The sequence below is a fragment of the Tachyglossus aculeatus genome, chromosome 5 (assembly GCF_015852505.1).
Source record: "Tachyglossus aculeatus isolate mTacAcu1 chromosome 5, mTacAcu1.pri, whole genome shotgun sequence".
Lineage (NCBI taxonomy): Eukaryota > Metazoa > Chordata > Mammalia > Monotremata > Tachyglossidae > Tachyglossus > Tachyglossus aculeatus.
Genome location: NC_052070.1, coordinates 64,672,803 through 64,693,136, shown reverse-complemented (window position 1 = coordinate 64,693,136; position 20,334 = coordinate 64,672,803). Strand labels below are relative to the sequence as shown.

Here is a 20,334-nt window from a genome sequence, read left to right as displayed (position 1 = left end):
CTATGTCCAACTTTGTATCTACCCCGGAACTTAGTACAGTGCCTGGAACATAATAAGCACTTAACAAAAACCATTGAAAAATAAACAAACAGTGAGAAAGCAGGTGCTTTAGGAATTCTATCCTGGGGATACAACTAGGGCTGTTCAAACCCTTACACTTCCACCCCATGGGTAATGGGACAAGCAATATGATCAGCAGTCAAGAAATGGAAATTCGATTTGAATAAAATACTGTAAATTCTCAACACAGTAGCTGTATATTTTCACTGCTCTTCCCATGTTGAGTTAACCCTAATTTTCCATACCATGACTTTTCTCCCTTTAGGATCCTGCTCCATTGTCATTACCTCCCTTCAAAACCTCCAGTGTTCCTGTAGTTGTGACCTACCCTCATAATTTATTTATGGGTTACACCTTCTGTTTGTACTGCATTCAGGAGAGGAGAGAACTTGTGCAAAGGTGAAAAGCCCCTTCAGTGTTTTACCTATTACTGAAGACTATGATACCTTCTTTAACTCTTTGCCGGTTTAAGACGATCCCTCTCCTTGTCTGAGGAGATGGCTTGGTGACACTTTCTGCTTATTGCTGAAGAAATAAATACTGTTTGAAAATATTATTTCTATCATGCTGTTGTTTAAATGATGATGATGTGACTTCTCTATTTTGAAGAGCGTGGAAGTCCAACTGTGCGATATTGAACAGTGACACTGCCCTCTCTAAATTCTAGTTGATGACAGCATTAGCCCACGCAATCTGAACTTTCCAAATACGGGGACTCGGGTTCAAGCTTTCAATTATGTTCCTATTAGGTACATCCTTTTCTTTCAGGAGAAGCAACCCACAGAACTGCAAGTTAACTGTTACCCGTCAGAAAAATTACTGAAAATAGTGGGGCATTTCACGGTTTTCTTCGGGAATTAAGAGAAGATCTGTTGGTTAAATCCAGAAGTTGGACTCTTCCTTGAGAGTTATGTTTTATTTCCTTAGGACGATGAGCCTCCCGCAAAAGGGAAGAGAAAGAAGAAGAAGAAAAAGGAAGAAGAGGTTGACATTGATCTAGACGATCCCGCGGTCAGTCGTTTCCAGTACCCTTTCCATGAGTTGATGGTTTGGGCAGTGCTGATGAAACGTCAAAAAATGGCACTCTTCCTGTGGCAACGAGGGGAAGAGGCCATGGCCAAGGCCCTAGTGGCTTGTAAACTCTACAAATCCATGGCTCAAGAATCTTCGGAGAGTGAGCTGGTAGATGATATCTCTCAAGATTTGGACAACAATTCCAAGTGAGTATTTGTGTTCTTCTATTTTCTCCAAATTACATTTAGAGCAAAGTAAGTTTCTCACAGGCATAGTTCCTTGCTTAAGCTCTCTAATTAGTCCTTTACTTCATCAGAGTTTATGTTTTCTATGATTTTCCTTCATTGTCCCTATTTTATGCAACATTTTTATACTGTCAGATTTTTGTTGGCTTTTTGTTTCTCACACAAATATTTTTCAAAGCGATTTTCCAAGATGAATTTAAGAAATTTTAAGATGAAATGGCATCTAAATAGTCAGAAATCTACAGGAATGTATAGGAGAACACTAAATTTTACCTGACTGAAAAAGTAAGAAATCTGACATAAATTCAGCTTCCAATCATTCTCTGATAGAGAGCACCCACTCACAGCATTTTAGCTTCCTTCTCTCTGAAAACGACCCTAAATCTGCCCAACCTTTTATGTGTTTTAGCATCTTGAATTTCCTCCTACTAGCTATTGAGTTGTTGGACACCTTCCTGTGACTTACATTTCAAATGGCAAAAACTGAACTACTCATTTTCCCTCCTAAACCCACACATTTTTGTAACTTACTCAGTAATAATAATAGTACTTAATCAATCAATCAATCAATCGTATTTATTGAGCACTTACTGTGTGCAGAGCACTGTACTAAGCGCTAAGTGCTTATTATATGCCAAGCACTGTACTAAGTACTGGGGTAGAAACAAGTTCCTCAGGTTGGACACAGTCACTGTACCACAAAAGGGTCATAGTCTAAGTAGGAGAGAGTAGGATTTAATCTTCATTTTACAGATTAGGGAACTGAGGCAGGGAGAAATTAAGTGATTTTTTCCAAGGTCATACAGCAGACAAGTGGCAGAGCCGGGATCAGAACTCAGGTCCTCTGAGTCCCAAGCCCAGGCTCTTTCCATTAGCCCACACTGCTGCTCATCAGGGTCAACAATACCACTGTCATCCCTGTCCCTGAAGTCTGCAATCTTGGGGTCATCTGTAAACTCATTATGGGCAAGGAATGTGTCTGTTTATCGCTATATTGAACTCTTCCAAACACTTGTACAGTGCTCTGCACACAGGAAGTGCTCAACAAATATAACTGACAGTCTGCCTTCTCTATTGCTCTGCACACAGGAAGTGCTCAACAAATACAACTGACAGTCTGATTCTCTATTTCTTTCACCTCTCAAAATCTGTTTTTTTTTTTCTTCACGGTATTTTCTAGGTCCGCTCCATTTTCTCCAGCCTTCCTGCTACCACCCCGATTCACAACTTCGTCCCTTCTCAGCCTCACTTCTGGTCTCCCTGCCTCCAGCCTCTTCCTTCTTCAGCCTAAAATATGATCTGCTGCCCAGACCATCTTCCTAAAATGCCATTCAGAGCTCACCCTGCTATTTGGTGGCATATGTTAATGGTGCCACTGTAGCTCCCTTTGGCCACTTTCTGAATCAAACAGTTGGGGTGGGCAGCTACTTCTTGCCCAGTTTCTTACATAACTTTTTTCTGTGGAGGCTAAACTCACAGCATCGAGTCAGTGGATGGGTGCCTAGCCCCAAAGCCATTTTTGATTCCAAGAAGAGCCATGGCGAAGCAGCGTGGCTCAGTGGAAAGAGCCTGGGCTTTGGAGTCAGAAGTCATGGGTTCAAATCCCTACTCCGCCAATTGTCAGCTGTGTGACTTTGGGCAAGTCATTTAACTTCTCTGTGCCTCAGTTACCTCATCTGTAAAATGGGGATTAAGACTGTGAGCCCCCCGTGGGACAACCTGATCACCTTGTCACCTCCCCAGCGCTTAGAACAGTGCTTTGCACATAGTAAGCACTTAATAAATGTCATTATTATTATTATTATTATTATATATATGTAACTTCTGGGGCAGAGGTTTCCTACTCCTGGCAATCAGCCTATCAATTAATCATATTTATTTAATGCTTACTGTGTGCAGAGCACTGTATTAAATTTGTACTTTCCAAGCGCTTAGTACAGTGCTCTGCACACAGGAAGAGCTCAATAAATACAATTAAATGAATGAATGAATTCTTAGGAGACTCAATAAAACAGATTTGGTAGACATTTTAGTGGCATCGAGCTTCCTAATCTCCCATCTTTGACTTATTTTCCCAACCCTTCCCTATGCATGGAATTCTTCCCCTCCTCACGTGCACCAAGCCATGTCCATGCCCACCTTAAAGCTCTGCTTAAAGACCACCCGCTCCAGGAATCATTTCCCCACTAATCCTTGCCTTTCTGGTTATGACATCCTGTCATCCCCAAGGCACTCATGCTATTAATTCCATTTATTTATTAATGTTCTACAGGCTTTTGTTTTTATTAACTGCATCAGTGCTTTTACTCTTCTTCCTTTTATATGCTTGTAATTTATGTTTGCCTTTCAGATTCTAAATTTCTTGAGAACAGGGATTCATTTTCAACCTTAAATAAACATACTCTGTACACAATAGGCTCTCCAAAACTAGTCATGATGGTGATAATATTTATCATTTAACATTTTTCAACCCTCTCTTTTAGGGGCCATGAACTGTTGTCCTCTTTCTTTTTTTAGGGCATTTGTTAAGTACTTACTATGTGTCAAGCACTAGGATAGATACAAGTTAATCAGGCCAGATATGGTCCCTATCCCTTAAGTATTGTAAATCCTCTGGTGCTCTAGAGATATGAACAATTTAAAAAATTTAGTTATTTAGTTCTTGCAATATTTGACATACTTCTGAATTATCAGAAGAACTTAGAGGGTTAGGGAATTGATTGATTTTTTTTAGTATTTTAGGGATGTTTTCATATTAAAATGAAGCAGCCTTGGTTCATCTGTATTTTGGAACATTTTTTATTCATATCTGCAATACCAGTTTTTCAGATTTCTAACACGAATTCATTCATTGATTCAATCATATTTATTGAGTACTTACTGTGTGCAGAGCACTATACTAAGCACTTGGCAGAGTACAATACAACAATACAAAGACACATTCATGCCCAAAACGAGTTTGCAGTCTAGAGAATGAGTTTACAGTCTATAAAAGGTGTTTTGAATATGCTAGGACATAAGTGTTCTATTTGAAACCAAAGAGTTAGAGTATCAGAATCATAACTTATGGCTGCTGAGATTTTTATCACAGTTTTAACAATAACCCAATTTTCACATTCTCAGGGACTTTGGCCAACTGGCTGTTGAGTTGTTAGACCAGTCCTATAAGCACGATGAACAAATTGCCATGAAACTCCTGACCTATGAACTTAAAAACTGGAGCAATTCCACTTGCCTAAAATTAGCTGTGGCAGCCAAACACCGGGACTTCATAGCTCACACGTGTAGTCAGATGTTATTAACAGACATGTGGATGGGAAGACTACGTATGAGGAAAAACTCAGGCCTTAAGGTATTTTTTATTGTGATTGCAAATTATGGAACTTGTTCTAAGTGCTGGGGTAGATACAAGCTAATCAGATTGGACATAGTCACGATGTCGCTTTACAGATGAGGTAACCAAAGCACAGAAAAGTTAAGTGACTTGCCCAAGGTCACAAAGCAGAGATTTCTGTATGACCTAGGAACTTAGCCATGGCACTCCAGGTTATGTCATGGTTGAAGTCCCTGAAAGACTGAAGGTTTCTGTGGGTGAGATTCCTGAACTATGGGAGTTTTTCTTTAATGAGAGGATTCCTCGTGTTGTGAGTCTGAACAATTACATGAAAATTCCTTCTCCACAAAATGGGTTGAGCTAATTAGACACAGATGCAACACAATGATGATCAAACAACGATGCCATGGAGGCAAATGCTAATAAACCGCAAAAAGTTAGTTACCCCATTTGTTCATTCATTCAATCATATTTATTGAGCCCACTGTATTCAAAGCACTGTACTAAGTGCTTGGGAGAGTACAATATAACAATAAACTGCCACATTCCCTGCCCATAGCGAGCTTACAATCGAGAGAGGGAGCCAGATGTTATTATAAATAAATAAATCACAGATGTGTACACTAGTGTTGTGGGGCTGGAAGCTGAGATGAGTAAAAGGAGCAAGTCAGGGCAATGCAGAAGGGAATGGGAGAAGTGAAAAAGAGGGCTTAGTAGGGAGGCATCTTGGAGGAGAGTTGTATTCAGTAAGACTTTGAAGCGGGGTAGAGTAATTGAATGTCAGCTATGAGGAGGGAGGACGGTCCAGGCTAGAAGCAGGATGGGGGCAAGAGGTCAGTGGCAATAATAATAATAATAATAACGATGGTATTTATTAAGTGCTTACTATGTGCAAAGCACTGTTCTAAGCGCTGGGGAGGTTACAAGGTGATCAGGTTGTCCTACGGGGGGCTCACAGTTTTTAATCCCCGTTTTACAGATGAGGTAACTGAGGCCCAGAGAAGTTAAGTGACTTGCCCAGAGTCACGCAACTGACAATTGGTGGAGCCGGAGTTTGAACCCATGACCTCTGACTCCAAACCCCGGGCTCTTTCTACTGAGCCACGCTGCTTCCCTGTCAAGATAGATGTGACTGAGGCACAGTGAGAAGGTTAGTGTTAGAGGAGTGAAGTGCGTGGGCTGGGTTGTAGTAGGAGAGTAGCGAGCTTACGTAGGAAGGGGCAAGGTGATTGAGTGATTTAAAGCCAAAATAGTAAGGAGTTTTTCTTTAATGTGAGGATGGATGGGCAACCACTGGAGTTTCTTGAGGAGTGGGGTTATGGTTTTTGAATATCGCTCCAGCCAAACTCTTCGGTTAATAGTAGATAAACATAGTTCTCACTATTCCGAATAGCAAAAGACTAAAACAAAGAACATTAGATTTTGCCTAACTTCCTAAAGTCTGAGAAGGCAGTGTGGCTCAGTGGAAAGAGCACGGGCTTTGGAGTGTCAGGGGTTCAAATCCCAGCTCCGCCAATTGTCAGCTGTGTGACTTTGGGCAAGTCACTTCACTTCTCCGGGCCTCAGTTCCCTCATCTGTAAAATGGGGATGAAGACTGTGAACCCCCCGTGGGACAACCTGATCACCTTGTAACCTCCCTAGCGCTTAGAACAGTACTTTGCACATAGTAAGCACTTAATAAATGTCATTATTATTATTATTACTATGGATTTGATTCCTATTAGATGTGACAGGTGATTTGAGATAAAAGAACAGTAGTTAAGTGAAGACCAAACTTGAAGAATTCAAGACACTGACTTAAATGAAGGGAAGACTACTTTAAATATATAGGATGGAGTCAGAATGCACTCCAGCTGATGGGATTTCTTTAAAGTATGATACTTATTTGTTTCCTGGGCTGTGGCTAGCTAAATCCTTCCCTTGCCGTGTATCATAGAATTTGTCTTCCTAAAATGTCCTGTTTTCTCAAACAACCTTTCCATTTCTCTTCTCTTACCTTTAGACTATAAGCTTGTTGTGGGCAGATATTATACCCCTTTACTGTTATATTGCTCTCTCCCCAACGCTTAGTATGGTGCTCATCACACATTAAGAGCTCAATAAATATGTTTGGCCAACCAAACTACCATTGGCCTGCCATTCCAGGTTGTGCTAATTTTATCATTCCATTTGGATATCTAGCTGATCTGCAATTTCACTGAATGTCCTTGGCTTTCCAGCTTAGTGTTTTCCAAAACCCTTCACTGAACCCTCTATAATTCCATCAAGCAATCCACATAAAGCCGCAACAAGCTGAGGCAAGCGTGCACATGTTCCGATAACAACTTCCCGGTGATCCAGCGCTGTATTAACACTCATGCAATGGAGAAACTGCGCCAAGGCCCTGCATCACCAGATTCCCTGGGGGGGCAACTGCTCATTCGCGTCCTTGTATTGCATCAATTGCGTTGGGCCAAGAGACTCCCAGAATTTCCTCTGTTTCCTCTGCCCTGCCACTTTTCTGCCTGATTCAAAGCCAGAGTCTCATTTCTCTCTAACTTGGCCCAGAGTCAGTTAGCTCAGAAGGTGACCTTGCCTCAGAAGTAGGAGAGCAACAGTGCAAGCAACAGAAAAGGGAATTTACGCTCCTCAAGCCCCCTTCTTTCCATTCCCTGCGCCTCTCCTTTATGGCTTAGACCATCCCAACTCCAGCCCCGCAATCATTCATTCCTTCAGTCGTATTTATTGGGCACTTACTGTGTGCAAAGTACTGTACTAAGTGTTTGGGAAAGTATAATATAACAATAAATGCTTAATCTGAGTCTGAATCTGTGTCATTTGGAAAGTTGCAGAGTGTCTAGTAATTCTGAATGAGTTTTGTTTAAGAAAAAAGCAGCAAAAAGATGTAAGTAATTTAAGTAAATTTACCTTTAACTTATTTTCCTCCTCTTTTAGATGGTAAGCTCCTTATGGGCAGGAATCATATCTCCCAGCTCCATTATATTGTACTCTCTCAAGTGCTTAGTACAATGCTGTGCATACATTAAGTGTTCGATGAATATCACTGACTGACTGATCGATTGATTGATTTTCAGGTTATAATGGGAATTATATTCCCTCCCACCATCCTGTTCTTGGAATTCCGTACTTACGATGACTTCTCTTATCAGACTTCCAAAGAAAAGGAAGAGGGTAAAGAGAAAGAAGAGGAGAATGCGGTTAGTACTGTAACTTTCTGTGACACTCAGGCCTTTCCAGAAAGCTCCAGTGCAAATCATCGTAATCCTCCCAATTTCAGATTTTTTCATAGCATTTACTTATTGAATGGCAATTTGCCACTGAGTGAATGGATCTTTTTATTACCAATTAGTACATTAATGGTTTGAAAAAAAGTACTATTGTAAGGTTGGTTGAATCTTATGCCTAACAGTAATGTGGAAGAAATCTTTTCTGATTAAGCCCCCTTTTCCTCTCCTCCCACTCCCTTCTGCGTCATCCTGACTTGCTCCCTTTGTTCATCCCCCCTTCCCAGCCCCTCGGCATATATGTACATATCTGTAATTTATTTATTTATATTAGTGCCATCTCCCCCTCTAGGCTGTAAGCTCGTTGTGGGCAGGGAATGTCTTTTTATTGTTGTATTGTACTCTCCCAAGCGCTTAGTACAATGCTCTGCATACAGTAAGCGTTCGATAAATACGATTGAATGAACAAATGCACGAATGGAGTCAGAATGCCACTTTCTACTTTTCAGGATGCCAATGCTGATACTAGCTCAAGAAAGGGGGATGAAGAGAACGGAAACAAAAAACAAAGGAGCATTCCTGTTGGGACGAAGATCTGTGAATTCTATAATGCCCCAATTGTCAAATTCTGGTTTTATACAGTAAGAAATCCCAGTAACTCCACTGATATTTAACACACTTATTAGTCATGGTTATTTAGATGTGTTAGAGGAACTGCATGATCTAGAGGGTAGGGCACGGGCCTGGGCATCAGAAGGACCTGGGTTCTAATCCTGGCTCTGCCACTTGCCCTCTGTGTGACCTTGAGCAAGTCACTTCACTTCTCTATGCCTCGTCTTTAAAATGGGAATTAAGATTCCTATGTGGGACAGGGGCTGTGTCTAACCTGATTGTACTATGTACATATGTTTGTATGTATTTATTACTCTATTTTGTTTGTACATATTTATTCTATTTTGTTAATATGTTTTGTTTTGTTCTCTGTCTCCCCCTTCTAGACTGTGAGCCCACTGTTGGGTTTCTATATGTTGCCAGCTTGTACCTCCCAAGCGCTTAATACAGTGCTCTGCACACAGTAAGCGCTCAATAAATATGATTGAATGAATGAATGAATTATCTTGTATCTACCCCAGCACTTAGAGAACAGTGCCTGGCACATAATAAGCACTTAAATATCATTTTTTTAAAAAAGACCATTATGCCGGGGAAAATGTCTTTTAAAATCTCACTTTGGTTCAAAACCGAGGTCTTTTAAATTCAATTAGCCTGGCTTCTCATATTTTTTGATCCGAGAACTTGGTATATCTAATGTCAAATGCTACAACCTGAACTTCAAAGTTTGTCATTCACTGAACAGAATATGACCCACCACTGAGTGCTGAACATAGGTAATCATCATCATCATAATGGTATTTGTTAAGCACTTACTAGGTGCAGGCACTATATTAAGCGCTGGGGTTGGATACAATGGCAATAATAATAATGATAATGGTATTTGTTAAGTGCTTACTATGTGCAAAGCACTGTTCTAAATGCTGGGGAGGTTACAAGATGATCAGGTTGTTCCACGGAGGGCTCACAGTTTTAATCCCCATTTTACAGACGAGGTAACTGAGGCCCAGAGAAGTTAAGTGACATGTCTAAAGTCACACAGCTGACAGTTGGCAGAGTTGGGATTTGAACCCATGACCTCTGACTCCAAAGCCCGGGATCTTTCCACTGAGCCATGCTGCTTCATTGCTGCTTATAAGCAAATCAGTAAGCAGCACTTTCCTTTTCATACTGGGTAGAAGGGTAAGTGGAGGCTTCACTTGTATGGTTTGTGGTTGTCTCTCACATCTGTCTCAGATAAATAATAGCAGAAGCAGTGAGGTGCAGCGGATAGAGCACGGGCCTAGAGTCAGAAAGTCATGGGTTCTAATCCCGACTCCATCACTTGTCTGCTGTGTGCCCATGGGCAAGTAACTTCACTTCTCTGTGCCTCAGTTCCCTCATCCATAAAATGGGGATTGAGACTGTAAGCCTTATGTGGGACAGGGACTGTGTCCAACCTGATTAGCTTGTATCTACCCCATGCTTAGAACAGTGCTTAACACATAGTAAGCACTTAATAAATATCATCGTTATTATTATTAATAATGTCATAAATAACAAATATTCCCATTCCAGTTGAAGGAACAATGATTTCAAAACCTTGTTTTCAGCAGTTAAACGTAGTGATGTGACCCAGGGATCAGAACTCGGGAATTTTTAGCGGCCACATGGAGACTTATGAGAAGTAGCATGGCCTGGTAGAAAGAGCATGACTGACTGACTGAAAGATTGACTGCCTTACTGAATAAAATGGGGATAGAGAATGTGAGTTCCATGTGGGACAAGGACTGTGTCCAATCTGACTCAGTTCCAGGCCCACAGTAATCGCTTAACAAATACCATTAAATACCATTTTTTTAAAAAAATGACTTAGCCAGCTAACCCCCACCTTATCACTAAGGCCTCAGGAAAAAAAAAAGAATCAGAACCACTAATCTCTTGGAGATGGCCTAGCAAGGCAAAGGTGAGTCACCTTCCTTAGTCTGCTGTTGTCTGCTGTGTGACCTTGGGCACATCACTTAACTTCTCTTGTGCCTCTGTTACCTCATCTGTAAAATGGGGCTGAAGATCGCGAGCTCCATGTGGGACAGGAACTAAGTCCAACTGAGTGCCTGGCACATGCTAAGCACTGAATGAGTCAAGACCACCAGTCACTTGAAGGTGGCCAAACAAGGCTTAAGGCGAGTCGCCTGCCCTAGAGGGTTAAAGAGGACACTTGTAGCATATGGTGAAGAAAAGTTTCAAGTGAAATTTAGAGGGGGCTGGAAGGAAGGCAGAGACCCCCGAGCAAACACTGCGTCTGCTGCTACACTAGTACACTAGGCCCCTGAAGCAGGGATCTTGGTCCAGGGTTAACAAAAGGACTGATCAAAGGGAAGAGGCCCAGGATTAGCGGGAAGTGTGACAAAACTGCTACTCCTTCAGACCCAGGACCAGTCCAGCCAGTAGCAGAGAGTCTACCAATGTAGAGACTCTCTTCAAAGCCCACATCCTGCCCCTGGCTGGGAGCACCCTCCCTCCTCAAATCCGACAGACAATTACTTAGTCTCCCCCAACCTTCAAAGCCTTATTGAAGGCACATCTCCTCCAAGAGGCCTTCCCAGACTAAGCCCCACTTTTCCTCTCCTCTCACTCCCTTCTGCGACCTCCTCACTTGCTTCCTTTGCTCTTCCCCCCTCCCAATCCGAAAGCACTTCTGTACTTATAATAATAATAATAATAATGGCATTTATTAAGTGCTTACTATGTGCAGAGCACTGTTCTAAGTGCTGGGGAATTTACAAGGTGATCAGGTTGTCCCACGTGGGGCTCACAGTCTTCATCCCCATTTTACAGATGAGGGAACTGAGGCCCAGAGAAGTTAAGTGACTTGCCCAAAGTCACACAGTTGACAAGTGGTGGAGCCGGGATTTGAACCCATGACCTCTGACTCCAAAGCCCCTGCTTTTTCCACTGAGCCACGCTGCTTCTCTGTCATTTTATTTATCCCTTTGCTTTTCCCCGCTCCCAGCCCCAAAGCACTTAAGTACATATCTGTAATTTTATTGATTCGTACTGGTTCATTCATTCAATCGTATTAGTTGAGCACTTACTGTGTCCAGAGCACTGTACTAAGCGCTTGGGAAGTACAAATCGGCAACATATAGAGATGGTCCCTACCCAACAACAGGCTCACAATCTAGTACTGATGTCTGCCTCCCCTGCTCTAGACTCTGAGCTAATCGTGGGCAGAGAATGTCACTGTTCATTGTATTGTATTTTCCCAAGTGCTTAGTACAGTGCTCTGCACACAGTAAGTGCTCAGGAAATATGATTGAATGAATAACAATCCACCCAGCACCAGTGCTTCAACACAAGGGCGGCTACTGTCTCAGAGGTCATCAGCCTCTGACTTCAGACCTGTCACCAATCTCCCAATATGGTCCTGGGCCCCAAAAGTGTTTGCCCCACAGCTCCTGGGACAGAACCGATCAAACAATCAATCAATGGTGTTTATTTAATGTTTACTACATGGAGAATACTGTACTAAGCGCTTGGGAGAGTACAGTACAATAAAACTGGCAGACAGATTCCCTGCCCGCAACGAGCTTTGAGAGGCCAAAGAAAACCTTGGCACAAATTAAGTGCTGCCAGAGATTTTCAGGGACCTAGAAGCTGAATGTCCTTTCCGGAGAGGTTAGCTGGGGAATAGGGGTGCACGTCCTTGCCATCCCATTAAAGCCTAAAATACTCTCCATCTGTTTCCCCTTCTAGAGTGTAAACTCACTGTGGGCGGGGAACATTTCTACCAACTCTGTTATCTTGTATTCTCCCAAACGCTCAGTACAGTGCTCTGCACACAGCACGTGCCCAGTAAATATGACAGATTGGTTGATTTCCACTGAGGACTTGACACTCTAATCTGAGTCTAGTTTTATGGGTGGTGGCTGGATTCATTCATTCAATCATATTTATTGAGTGTACTAAGCACTTTTGCATTAGTTTACATGAGTTTATATATTTTTGCTCATTGTAAATAAAATAAGTGGTGGTCTCGCTTTAAAAGCCCACTTAATACTCTGAGTGGGTAGGTGTGTATATCTAATTGTAGATATAAATATTTCAGCAGTAATGTTCTAAATGCTATTCTGGTAAACTAAAGGAGGCGCCCATTTAGCCATTAATGTCCATTCATTCATTCAGTCATATTTATTGAGCGCTGTGTGCAAAGCACAGTGCTAAGTGTTTTGTCCAGGTAGGGATTTCAGCCCATGAGAAAACCTGGACCAAATGTAGGAAAATGGTTAATGATTTCTGTAGGACAAGTACGTAGGCCATGCATAGCTTTCAGATTAGGAAATCGGAAGTCACGATTCAGAAGATGTGTGGTTATACTGTGCAAAAACGTGATCACACATATATAAACTAAGAATCCACTCATCTGTTGTTAAATTTAGGAGATCTGCCTATAGATGGAGTTGATGGAGGCATTGGCATTCCACCCACCTCCATCTTCATATTTCCATATGAATTTCCATATGGTACGGCACGAATGCCAGGACACTTCTTCCAGCCTATGGGAACACTAAGGGCTGTAGATGGATGCAGAGAAATCACCCAAGAGCAGCTCTTTAGCTTGTTGTGGGCTGGCAATGTGTCTGTTATGTTGTTACATTGTACTTTCCCAAGCGCTTAGTACAGTGCTCTGCACATAGTAAGCGCTCAATAAATACGATTGATTGATTGCCTCCATCCTGTCCCCTACCTCCCCAGTCAGAACGGTAAGAATAATGGATAACATAAATAAATCTAAGTTTCCTTTCTTTCAGATATCCTACCTGGGCTACTTGATGCTTTTCAATTATATAATTTTGGTGAAGATGGATCGATGGCCCTCCATTCAGGAATGGATTGTAATCTCCTATATTGTGACCCTGGCTATAGAGAAAATAAGAGAGGTGACTATTATACCAAACTCCTATTCCAATCTTACTAATAAAGTGGTTTTGTTTAATTAGTGTATTCCCTCCCCAAAGCTCAAACATTTCATACGTATTCTACTCATTCCCTAATCCATCGCCAATATAAATATTCCCGTCAGGTAGCGGACCTCTTTAATTAGAATTAAAAACCGGCAAGGACTGCATTTTTTTCTTTTCCCTTTATTTTGTTTTTGGTTCTGTTTCGTTTTTGAATCTGGCTAGATCTGAAATCGCAGCATTATTTTGCAAGCTTGCAGGCTGAAATTATTACTAAATTGGGAAAAAAAAAATTGGTGATATTTTTCAGTAAGACCTGAACTAGAGTTAAGTGGTGTAGTCAGTCAGCCAACCCTATTTACTGAGCACTTAGAACAGTGCATTGCACATAGTAAGCGTTTAACAAATGCCATCATTATTATTATTATTACTATGTGCAGAGCACTGTGCTAGGCACAGGGAAGAGTATGCTATAACAATATAATAGACTCATTTCCTGCCCACAAGGAGCTTACAGTCTAGAGGGGAGACGGACATAATAAAAATGAATAAAATTACAGATAAGTACATAAGTGCTGTGGGGTTGGGAGGAGGGGATGAATAAAGGGAGCGAGGCAAGGTGACACAGAGGGAGTGGGAAAAGAGGAAAGGAGGGCTTAGTCTGGGAAGGCTTCTTGGAGGAGATGTGCCTTCAATAAGGCTTTGAAGGCGGGGGCAATAATTGTGGTGGTGAGAGGAGGAGGGAAGATTAGGAAGAAGGGAAGGAATGGGAGAGAGGTAGATGGGAATCTCCTGTTGTTCTGTCCCAACCCCTCTTCCCCTCCCTGGTATTTACTGAGGTCACCAATACTCAGTAGCACTTCAAATGCTAATAATTGTTTACCAGCGGAATGACTAGTAACAAGAACAGCAACAGGAAGAAGAATAAAAAGAAGCTCTTGTCCTGAGCCAACCTTTACCCTGAACTACAGTAATTATTTCTAAACCCAAATGAGAATTAAATGAAAAATGCTATGGTTCACCTTGTTAATTTCTTTTTTACACACTTCAAGCTCTGATTCAGCTCCTTGAGTTGTGTGAATTGTCCCTAGCTGATAACCATCTTAAATCACCCAAATAATTATCTCTGTGCCTTAGAAGGACGAGACAGTTGCTTATATCCATCCCAGACCTTAGTACAGTGCCTGGCACATAGTAAGAGCTTAACAAATGCCACAGTTATTATTTATATCCTTTTTGAAAAGATTAGCTTCCCTATGCCAGTCTCAGCCTTGCCTTAGTTTGCCAAAGAATAGAAAAATAGTAACAAAGACAGTAGTTTAAATGTATAATGATTCCAGTAGAGTCTGGGCCAGGAAACCAATATCAAGGAAGACAGTGGTGTAGGTAGATATTTAGACCATAAACTCCTTGTGGACAGGGAATGTCTTTGTTATATTGTACTCTCCCAAGCACTTAGGGGAAGCAGCGTGGCTCAGTGGAAAGAGCACGGGCTTGGGAGTCAGAGGTCATGGGTTTGAATCCTGGCTCCGTCACTTGTCAGCTGTGTGACTTTAGGCAAGTCACTTAACTTCTCTGTGCCACGGTTACCTCATCTGTAAAATGGGGATTACGACTGTGAGCCCCACATGGGACAATCTGATCACCTTGTATCCTCCCCAGTGCTTAGAACAGTGCTTTGCACGTAGTAAGCACTTAACTACCATTATTATTATTACTTAGTATAGTACTCTGTACACAGAAAGCACTCAGTAAATATGACTGATTCTAAAGCAAGTTTCACAAACTTCATATTGGCTCTGTAGCCACAAAGCAAAACAGTTGGACAGCTAGTATTCCACGTCTCCTTAGGGAAGCAGCTTGGCCTAGTAGACGGAGCATGGGCCTGGGTGTCAGAAGGACCTGGGTTCGAATCCCGGCTCTGCCACTTGTCTGCTGTGTGACTTCTGAGCCAGTCATTTCACTTCTTTCTGCCTCAGGTCCCTCATCTGTAAAATGGGGATTAAGACTGTGAGCCCCATGTGGGACAGCGACTCTTTTCATCCTGATTAGCTTGTATCTACTCCAGAGCTTAGAACAGTGCTTGAAATATAGTAAACACTTAACAAGTGCCATCATCATCATCATCTCCTTTTTTTCCACCTCTTGGTGGTTCCTGAAGGAGATGTCTCATTTCACCTCTGCAGTTGCTGCTCTCCCTCACCCTAACTAATTGTCTCAGCGGCAGGCTCTGGATTTCTTCACAACTGTCCCCTTGAGCTGGAAATACTTTTGCTTGGTCTTAAATTCCAGTTGGAGGTATGAGGTGGGGTAAGAAAGAACCTCCATGTATATGGGTTGTTGAATGTTGGTACAGATTGGAAATGTGGTGTATTGAGAGAACTGCAGCCCTGAAAGTCGGAAGTCCTGGGTTCTAGTCTCGGCTTTTTTTTTAAGGTATTTGTTGGTCGCTTACTAAGCGCCAGGCACTGTTCTAAGCACTGGGGTAGATCTAAGCTAATCCCGGGTCTGCCACCTGTCTACCGTGTGGCCTTCGACAAGCTACCTAACTCTCCCATGCCTCAGTTTCCCCATCTGTACAATGAGGATAATACCTCACAGGGGTGAGGTGGAGAGCAAATAAAAATAACTAACGTAAGGAGCAATATAAGCACCAAATAGAAGCTGAGAAGCAGTGTTGTCTAGTGGACAGAGCACTGGGAGTCGGGAGGACCTGTGTTCTAATCCCGGCTCTGCCACATGTCTGCTGTGTGACACTGGGCAAGTCACTTCTCTGGGCCTCAGTTACCTCATCTGTAAAATGGGGATTAAGACTGTGAGCACCATGTGGAACACAGACTGAGTCCAACCTGATTAGCTTGTATCTTCCCCGGTGTTTAGTACAGTGCCTAGCACATAGTAATCACCTAACAGATACCACAGAAACAAAACAAACAAAAACCTCCTCCTGGATGAACTTCAACAATCATTTAACAACCTGTCATGATTGGAGCCATACTTCGCCTGCAGAATCAGCCTTACCTGGGCTATGGCCGAGTCATCCGCTGTGTGGATAGCATTTTCTGGAATATCAGAGTCTTGTCTGTACAGGATAGTTTGGGGCAAGCTCTGGCAAGGATTTTCCTTGCGGTGCCATTTCTGGGGGCTATTAGGAAATAGGGAAGGGCTTGTGGGTGGTATAGTTTGGCTGCCCAATAAGAAGCAATTATTTCTCCAGCTTTGGGGTTTTGTGGATTCCAGCAGCTCCGTCTCTGGGGTTACCACTATGGGATTCTCTGTCAGGCACAATGCTTCAGCCCAAAAATAATAATATGATAATTGTGGTATTTAATAATAATAATAATTGTGGTGTTTCTTAAGCACTTACTATGTGCCAAGCACTGGGGTAGATACAAGATAATGGGATGGGACAGAGTCCCTGTCCCATGTAGGGCTCACAGTCTTAATCCCCACTTTACAGATGAGGTAACTGAGGCACAGAGAAGTGAAGTAACTTACCTGAAGTCACACAGCAGAAAAAATGGCAGAACTGGGATTAGAACCCAGATCCTCCAGACTCTCAGGACCATGCTCTAGGTCCATACAGTAGAGGAAACAGGCACAGAGAAGTTAAGTGACTTGCTCAAGGTCACACAGCAAGCAAGTGGCAAAGGCTGGATTTGAACCCCCCCCCCCCACCTTACCTTCTTCCCCTCCCCACAGCACCTGTATATATGTTTGTATGTATTTATTAACTCTATTTTATTTGTACATATTTATTCTATTTATTTTTGTCGATACGTTTTGTTTTGTTGTCTGTCTCCCCCTTGTAGACTGTGAGCCCGCTGTTGGGTAGGGACCGTCTCTATATGTTGCCAACTTGGACTTCCCAAGTGCTTAGTCAAGTGCTCTGCACACAGTAAGCGCTCAATAAATACGACTGAATTGAATACATCTTAAGTAGGGAAGACACGTCCCTGTCCCGCATGGGGCTCACAGTCTGAGTAGGAGGGAGAACAGATATTGAATCCTCGTTTTACAGTTGAGGAAACAGGCACAGAGAAGTTAAGTGACTTGTTCAAGGTCACACAGCAAGCAAGTGGCAAAGGCTGGATTCGAACTCCCCCCTTACCTCCTTCCCCTCCCCACAGCACCTGTATATATGTTTGTATGCATTTATTACTCTATTTATTTGTACATATTTATTCTATTTTGATACTATTGTTTTGTTCTCTGTCCCCCCCTTCTAGACTGTGAGCCCTCTGTTGGGTAGGGACCGTCTCTATATGTTGCCAACTTGTACTTCCCAAGCGCTTAGTACAGTGCTCTGCACACAGTAAGTGCTCAATAAATACGATTGATTGAATGAATGAATGAATGAATGAATGAATGAATGAATGTTCTATCCAGAAGGCCATGCTGCTTTTCTAAGTGGAGAAGCAGCCGGAGTGGAGGCATAGAGGCAAGTGAAAATGGAAGGGGGAGTACTGGAATTGTAGCAAGGACCCTGTGAAGGATAACATAGGCAGCACTTTGAACCAGGTAAAGTTCCAGTGTCAGGTGAGAAATAGGGCTCGAGAACCGATCTCGAGAGATCGATGAACCAGGCGGATTCATCTGGCCGACGTGCCAGGGATTTCTGAGATCCGGCTTACATGTTTTCTTACCCCTGAGGGCCTTTCGCCCCAGGAATTCAAATCATTTCCACCATGAGGAATGAGGCTCCCTATTGTCTTTTCAGCACTATTGGTATTGTTGATTTTCGGGGGTTGGCACCAGTATTCATAGCAGGTTGAACTTCACGAAGGTATTTTTATGGAAGGTAATCTTCAGTTTAATGCGCAAATGAAGGCAATGGGAAAACACTTCCGTATTTTTACCGAGAAAATTCTATGGATACACTACCAAAATACTATGGGTACACTACCAATCAATCAATCAATCATATTTATTGAGCGCTTACTATGTGTAGAGCACTGTACTAAGCACTTGGGAAGTACAAATTGGCAACATATAGAGACAGTCCCTTCCCAACATTGGGCTCACAGTCTAAAAGGGGGAGACAGAGGAAAAAAAAAACAAACATACTAACAAAATAAAATAAATAGAATAGATATGTACAAGTAAAAAAAATAAATAAATAGAGTAATAAATGCGTACAAACATATGTACCAGATGGAGGTGGGGTGTTCCGGGAGAGATGTGTCCATGGAGTCGCTATGGGTCGGAGACCACTCGACAGCATAGGACAAGACAATCTTCAGTTACACTGTTTATTTTTTTTTTCAGATCCTGATGTCAGAACCAGGCAAACTGAGTCAGAAGGTGAAGGTCTGGCTTCAAGAATACTGGAACATCACCGATCTCGTGGCCATTTCTGTGTTTATGATTGGAGCCATCCTTCGCCTGCAGAATCAGCCTTACATGGGCTATGGCAGAGTCATCTACTGTGTGGATATCATCTTCTGGTACATCAGAGTCCTGGATATCTTCGGCGTGAACAAGTACTTGGGGCCCTATGTCATGATGATTGGAAAGATGGTTAGTACCCCTAGCCTCTGGGCCTCAGTACCGCACTTGACTTGTTTTGTATAAAAGGCAGTGGAGGGTAGATTTTAGTTTGAGCCTTCATGGGTATCATTATTTCCTAATGATCGTGATTTAAAGGTAAAAATAAAAGGTGTCCAATTCCACTCATATTCCTCCTTCAAGCTAAGGCCATATTTCCCAGGTACCGGGTTCTAGTGAAAACAGCCTGAGCCTAGGAGTCAGAAGACCTGGGTTCTAATCCTGGCTCTGCCATTTACCTGCTTGTGACTTTGGGCAGGTAACTTTACTTCTCTGTGCCTCAGTTTCCTCATTGGTAAAATAGAGATTCAAGACCCTCCTATTTAGACCAGTAGCCCCGTATCAGATAGGGACTCGTCTGGCCTGATCATCTTGTTTCTACCTCAACACTTAGTACGGTGCTTGGTACGTAGAAGTGCTTAACAAATAACACTATTACTATCATTATTATTATCATTAGTAGTCGCAGCAGTATTTCCCTGACCCATCAAGGTTACGGCTCAGAGGGGCTGTAAAATCCCCTTCCTACTTAGACCTTACATAGTGTGTGTTCTGACCTGATGAAAACACCTCAAGCCCATCACCAGGCCAAAGGACACTGCTAGATTTCCATCTTGGTTTAAGAGTACCTGTCCTCTAGACTGCAAGCATGCTGTGGGCAGGGAACGTGTCTGTTATATTATTGTGCTGTACTCTCCCACCCACTTAGTACAGTGCTAAGCGCTCAATGAATTTGATTGACTGACTGATTGATATCCATAGTGGATTTGGCTTGGGTCAAGGTGCGTCCAAGTGGTCTAGGATTGAACTGAAAAGCAAGTCACTTGAGAGGTATCCGACTCAATCCCCGGCTCAGTCTCCCAGGGAAGCCACTTTGGGCCGAACTGTGTTCTCTAGGACTTTTCCAGGCTACAACAGAGCTCTGCAAGGCCAACTTGGACTGGGTCTCCCCTCTTTATTTTTAAGGCTGACAGTGCCAGCACTTAGTACAGTGCCTGGCACACAGTAAGCGCTTAGCAAATACCATAATTATTATTTTTATTATTGTTAAGCACTCCCGGGGTGCCATGGCTCCCTGCTAATGGCTGGGGATGATGCGTGTCATGAGTCCCTGTCGCCCATGGGGCTCCTAATCTAAGAACCGAAGTACCTTCCCCATTTTATAGTTGAGGAAACTGAAGTTCGGGGAGGCTAATTCATTCATTCAGTCGTATTTATTGAGTGCTTCTGTGTGCAGAGCACTGTACTAAGCGCTTGGGAAGGTATAATGCAACAATAAACAGACACATTCCCTGCCCACAATGAGCTTATAGTCCAGAGGCTAATTGACTTGCCCAAGGTTACACACAGTTCAGTG

At 42.5% G+C, this 20,334-nt stretch overlaps 1 protein-coding gene across 1 annotated transcript in view; it reads left to right on the top strand.

Annotated features, from left to right (window-relative positions):
* TRPM1 (transient receptor potential cation channel subfamily M member 1) overlaps positions 1–20,334 on the top strand; it is a 95,455-nt gene that overhangs the window by 47,024 nt on the left and 28,097 nt on the right. Inside the window, exons 22-27 of the mRNA XM_038747318.1 lie at positions 988–1,280; positions 4,443–4,671; positions 7,729–7,851; positions 8,388–8,519; positions 13,281–13,409; positions 18,699–18,950. Of these exons, the coding sequence (XP_038603246.1) occupies positions 988–1,280; positions 4,443–4,671; positions 7,729–7,851; positions 8,388–8,519; positions 13,281–13,409; positions 18,699–18,950 (1,158 nt within the window). The remainder of the gene's footprint in view (positions 1–987; positions 1,281–4,442; positions 4,672–7,728; positions 7,852–8,387; positions 8,520–13,280; positions 13,410–18,698; positions 18,951–20,334) is intronic.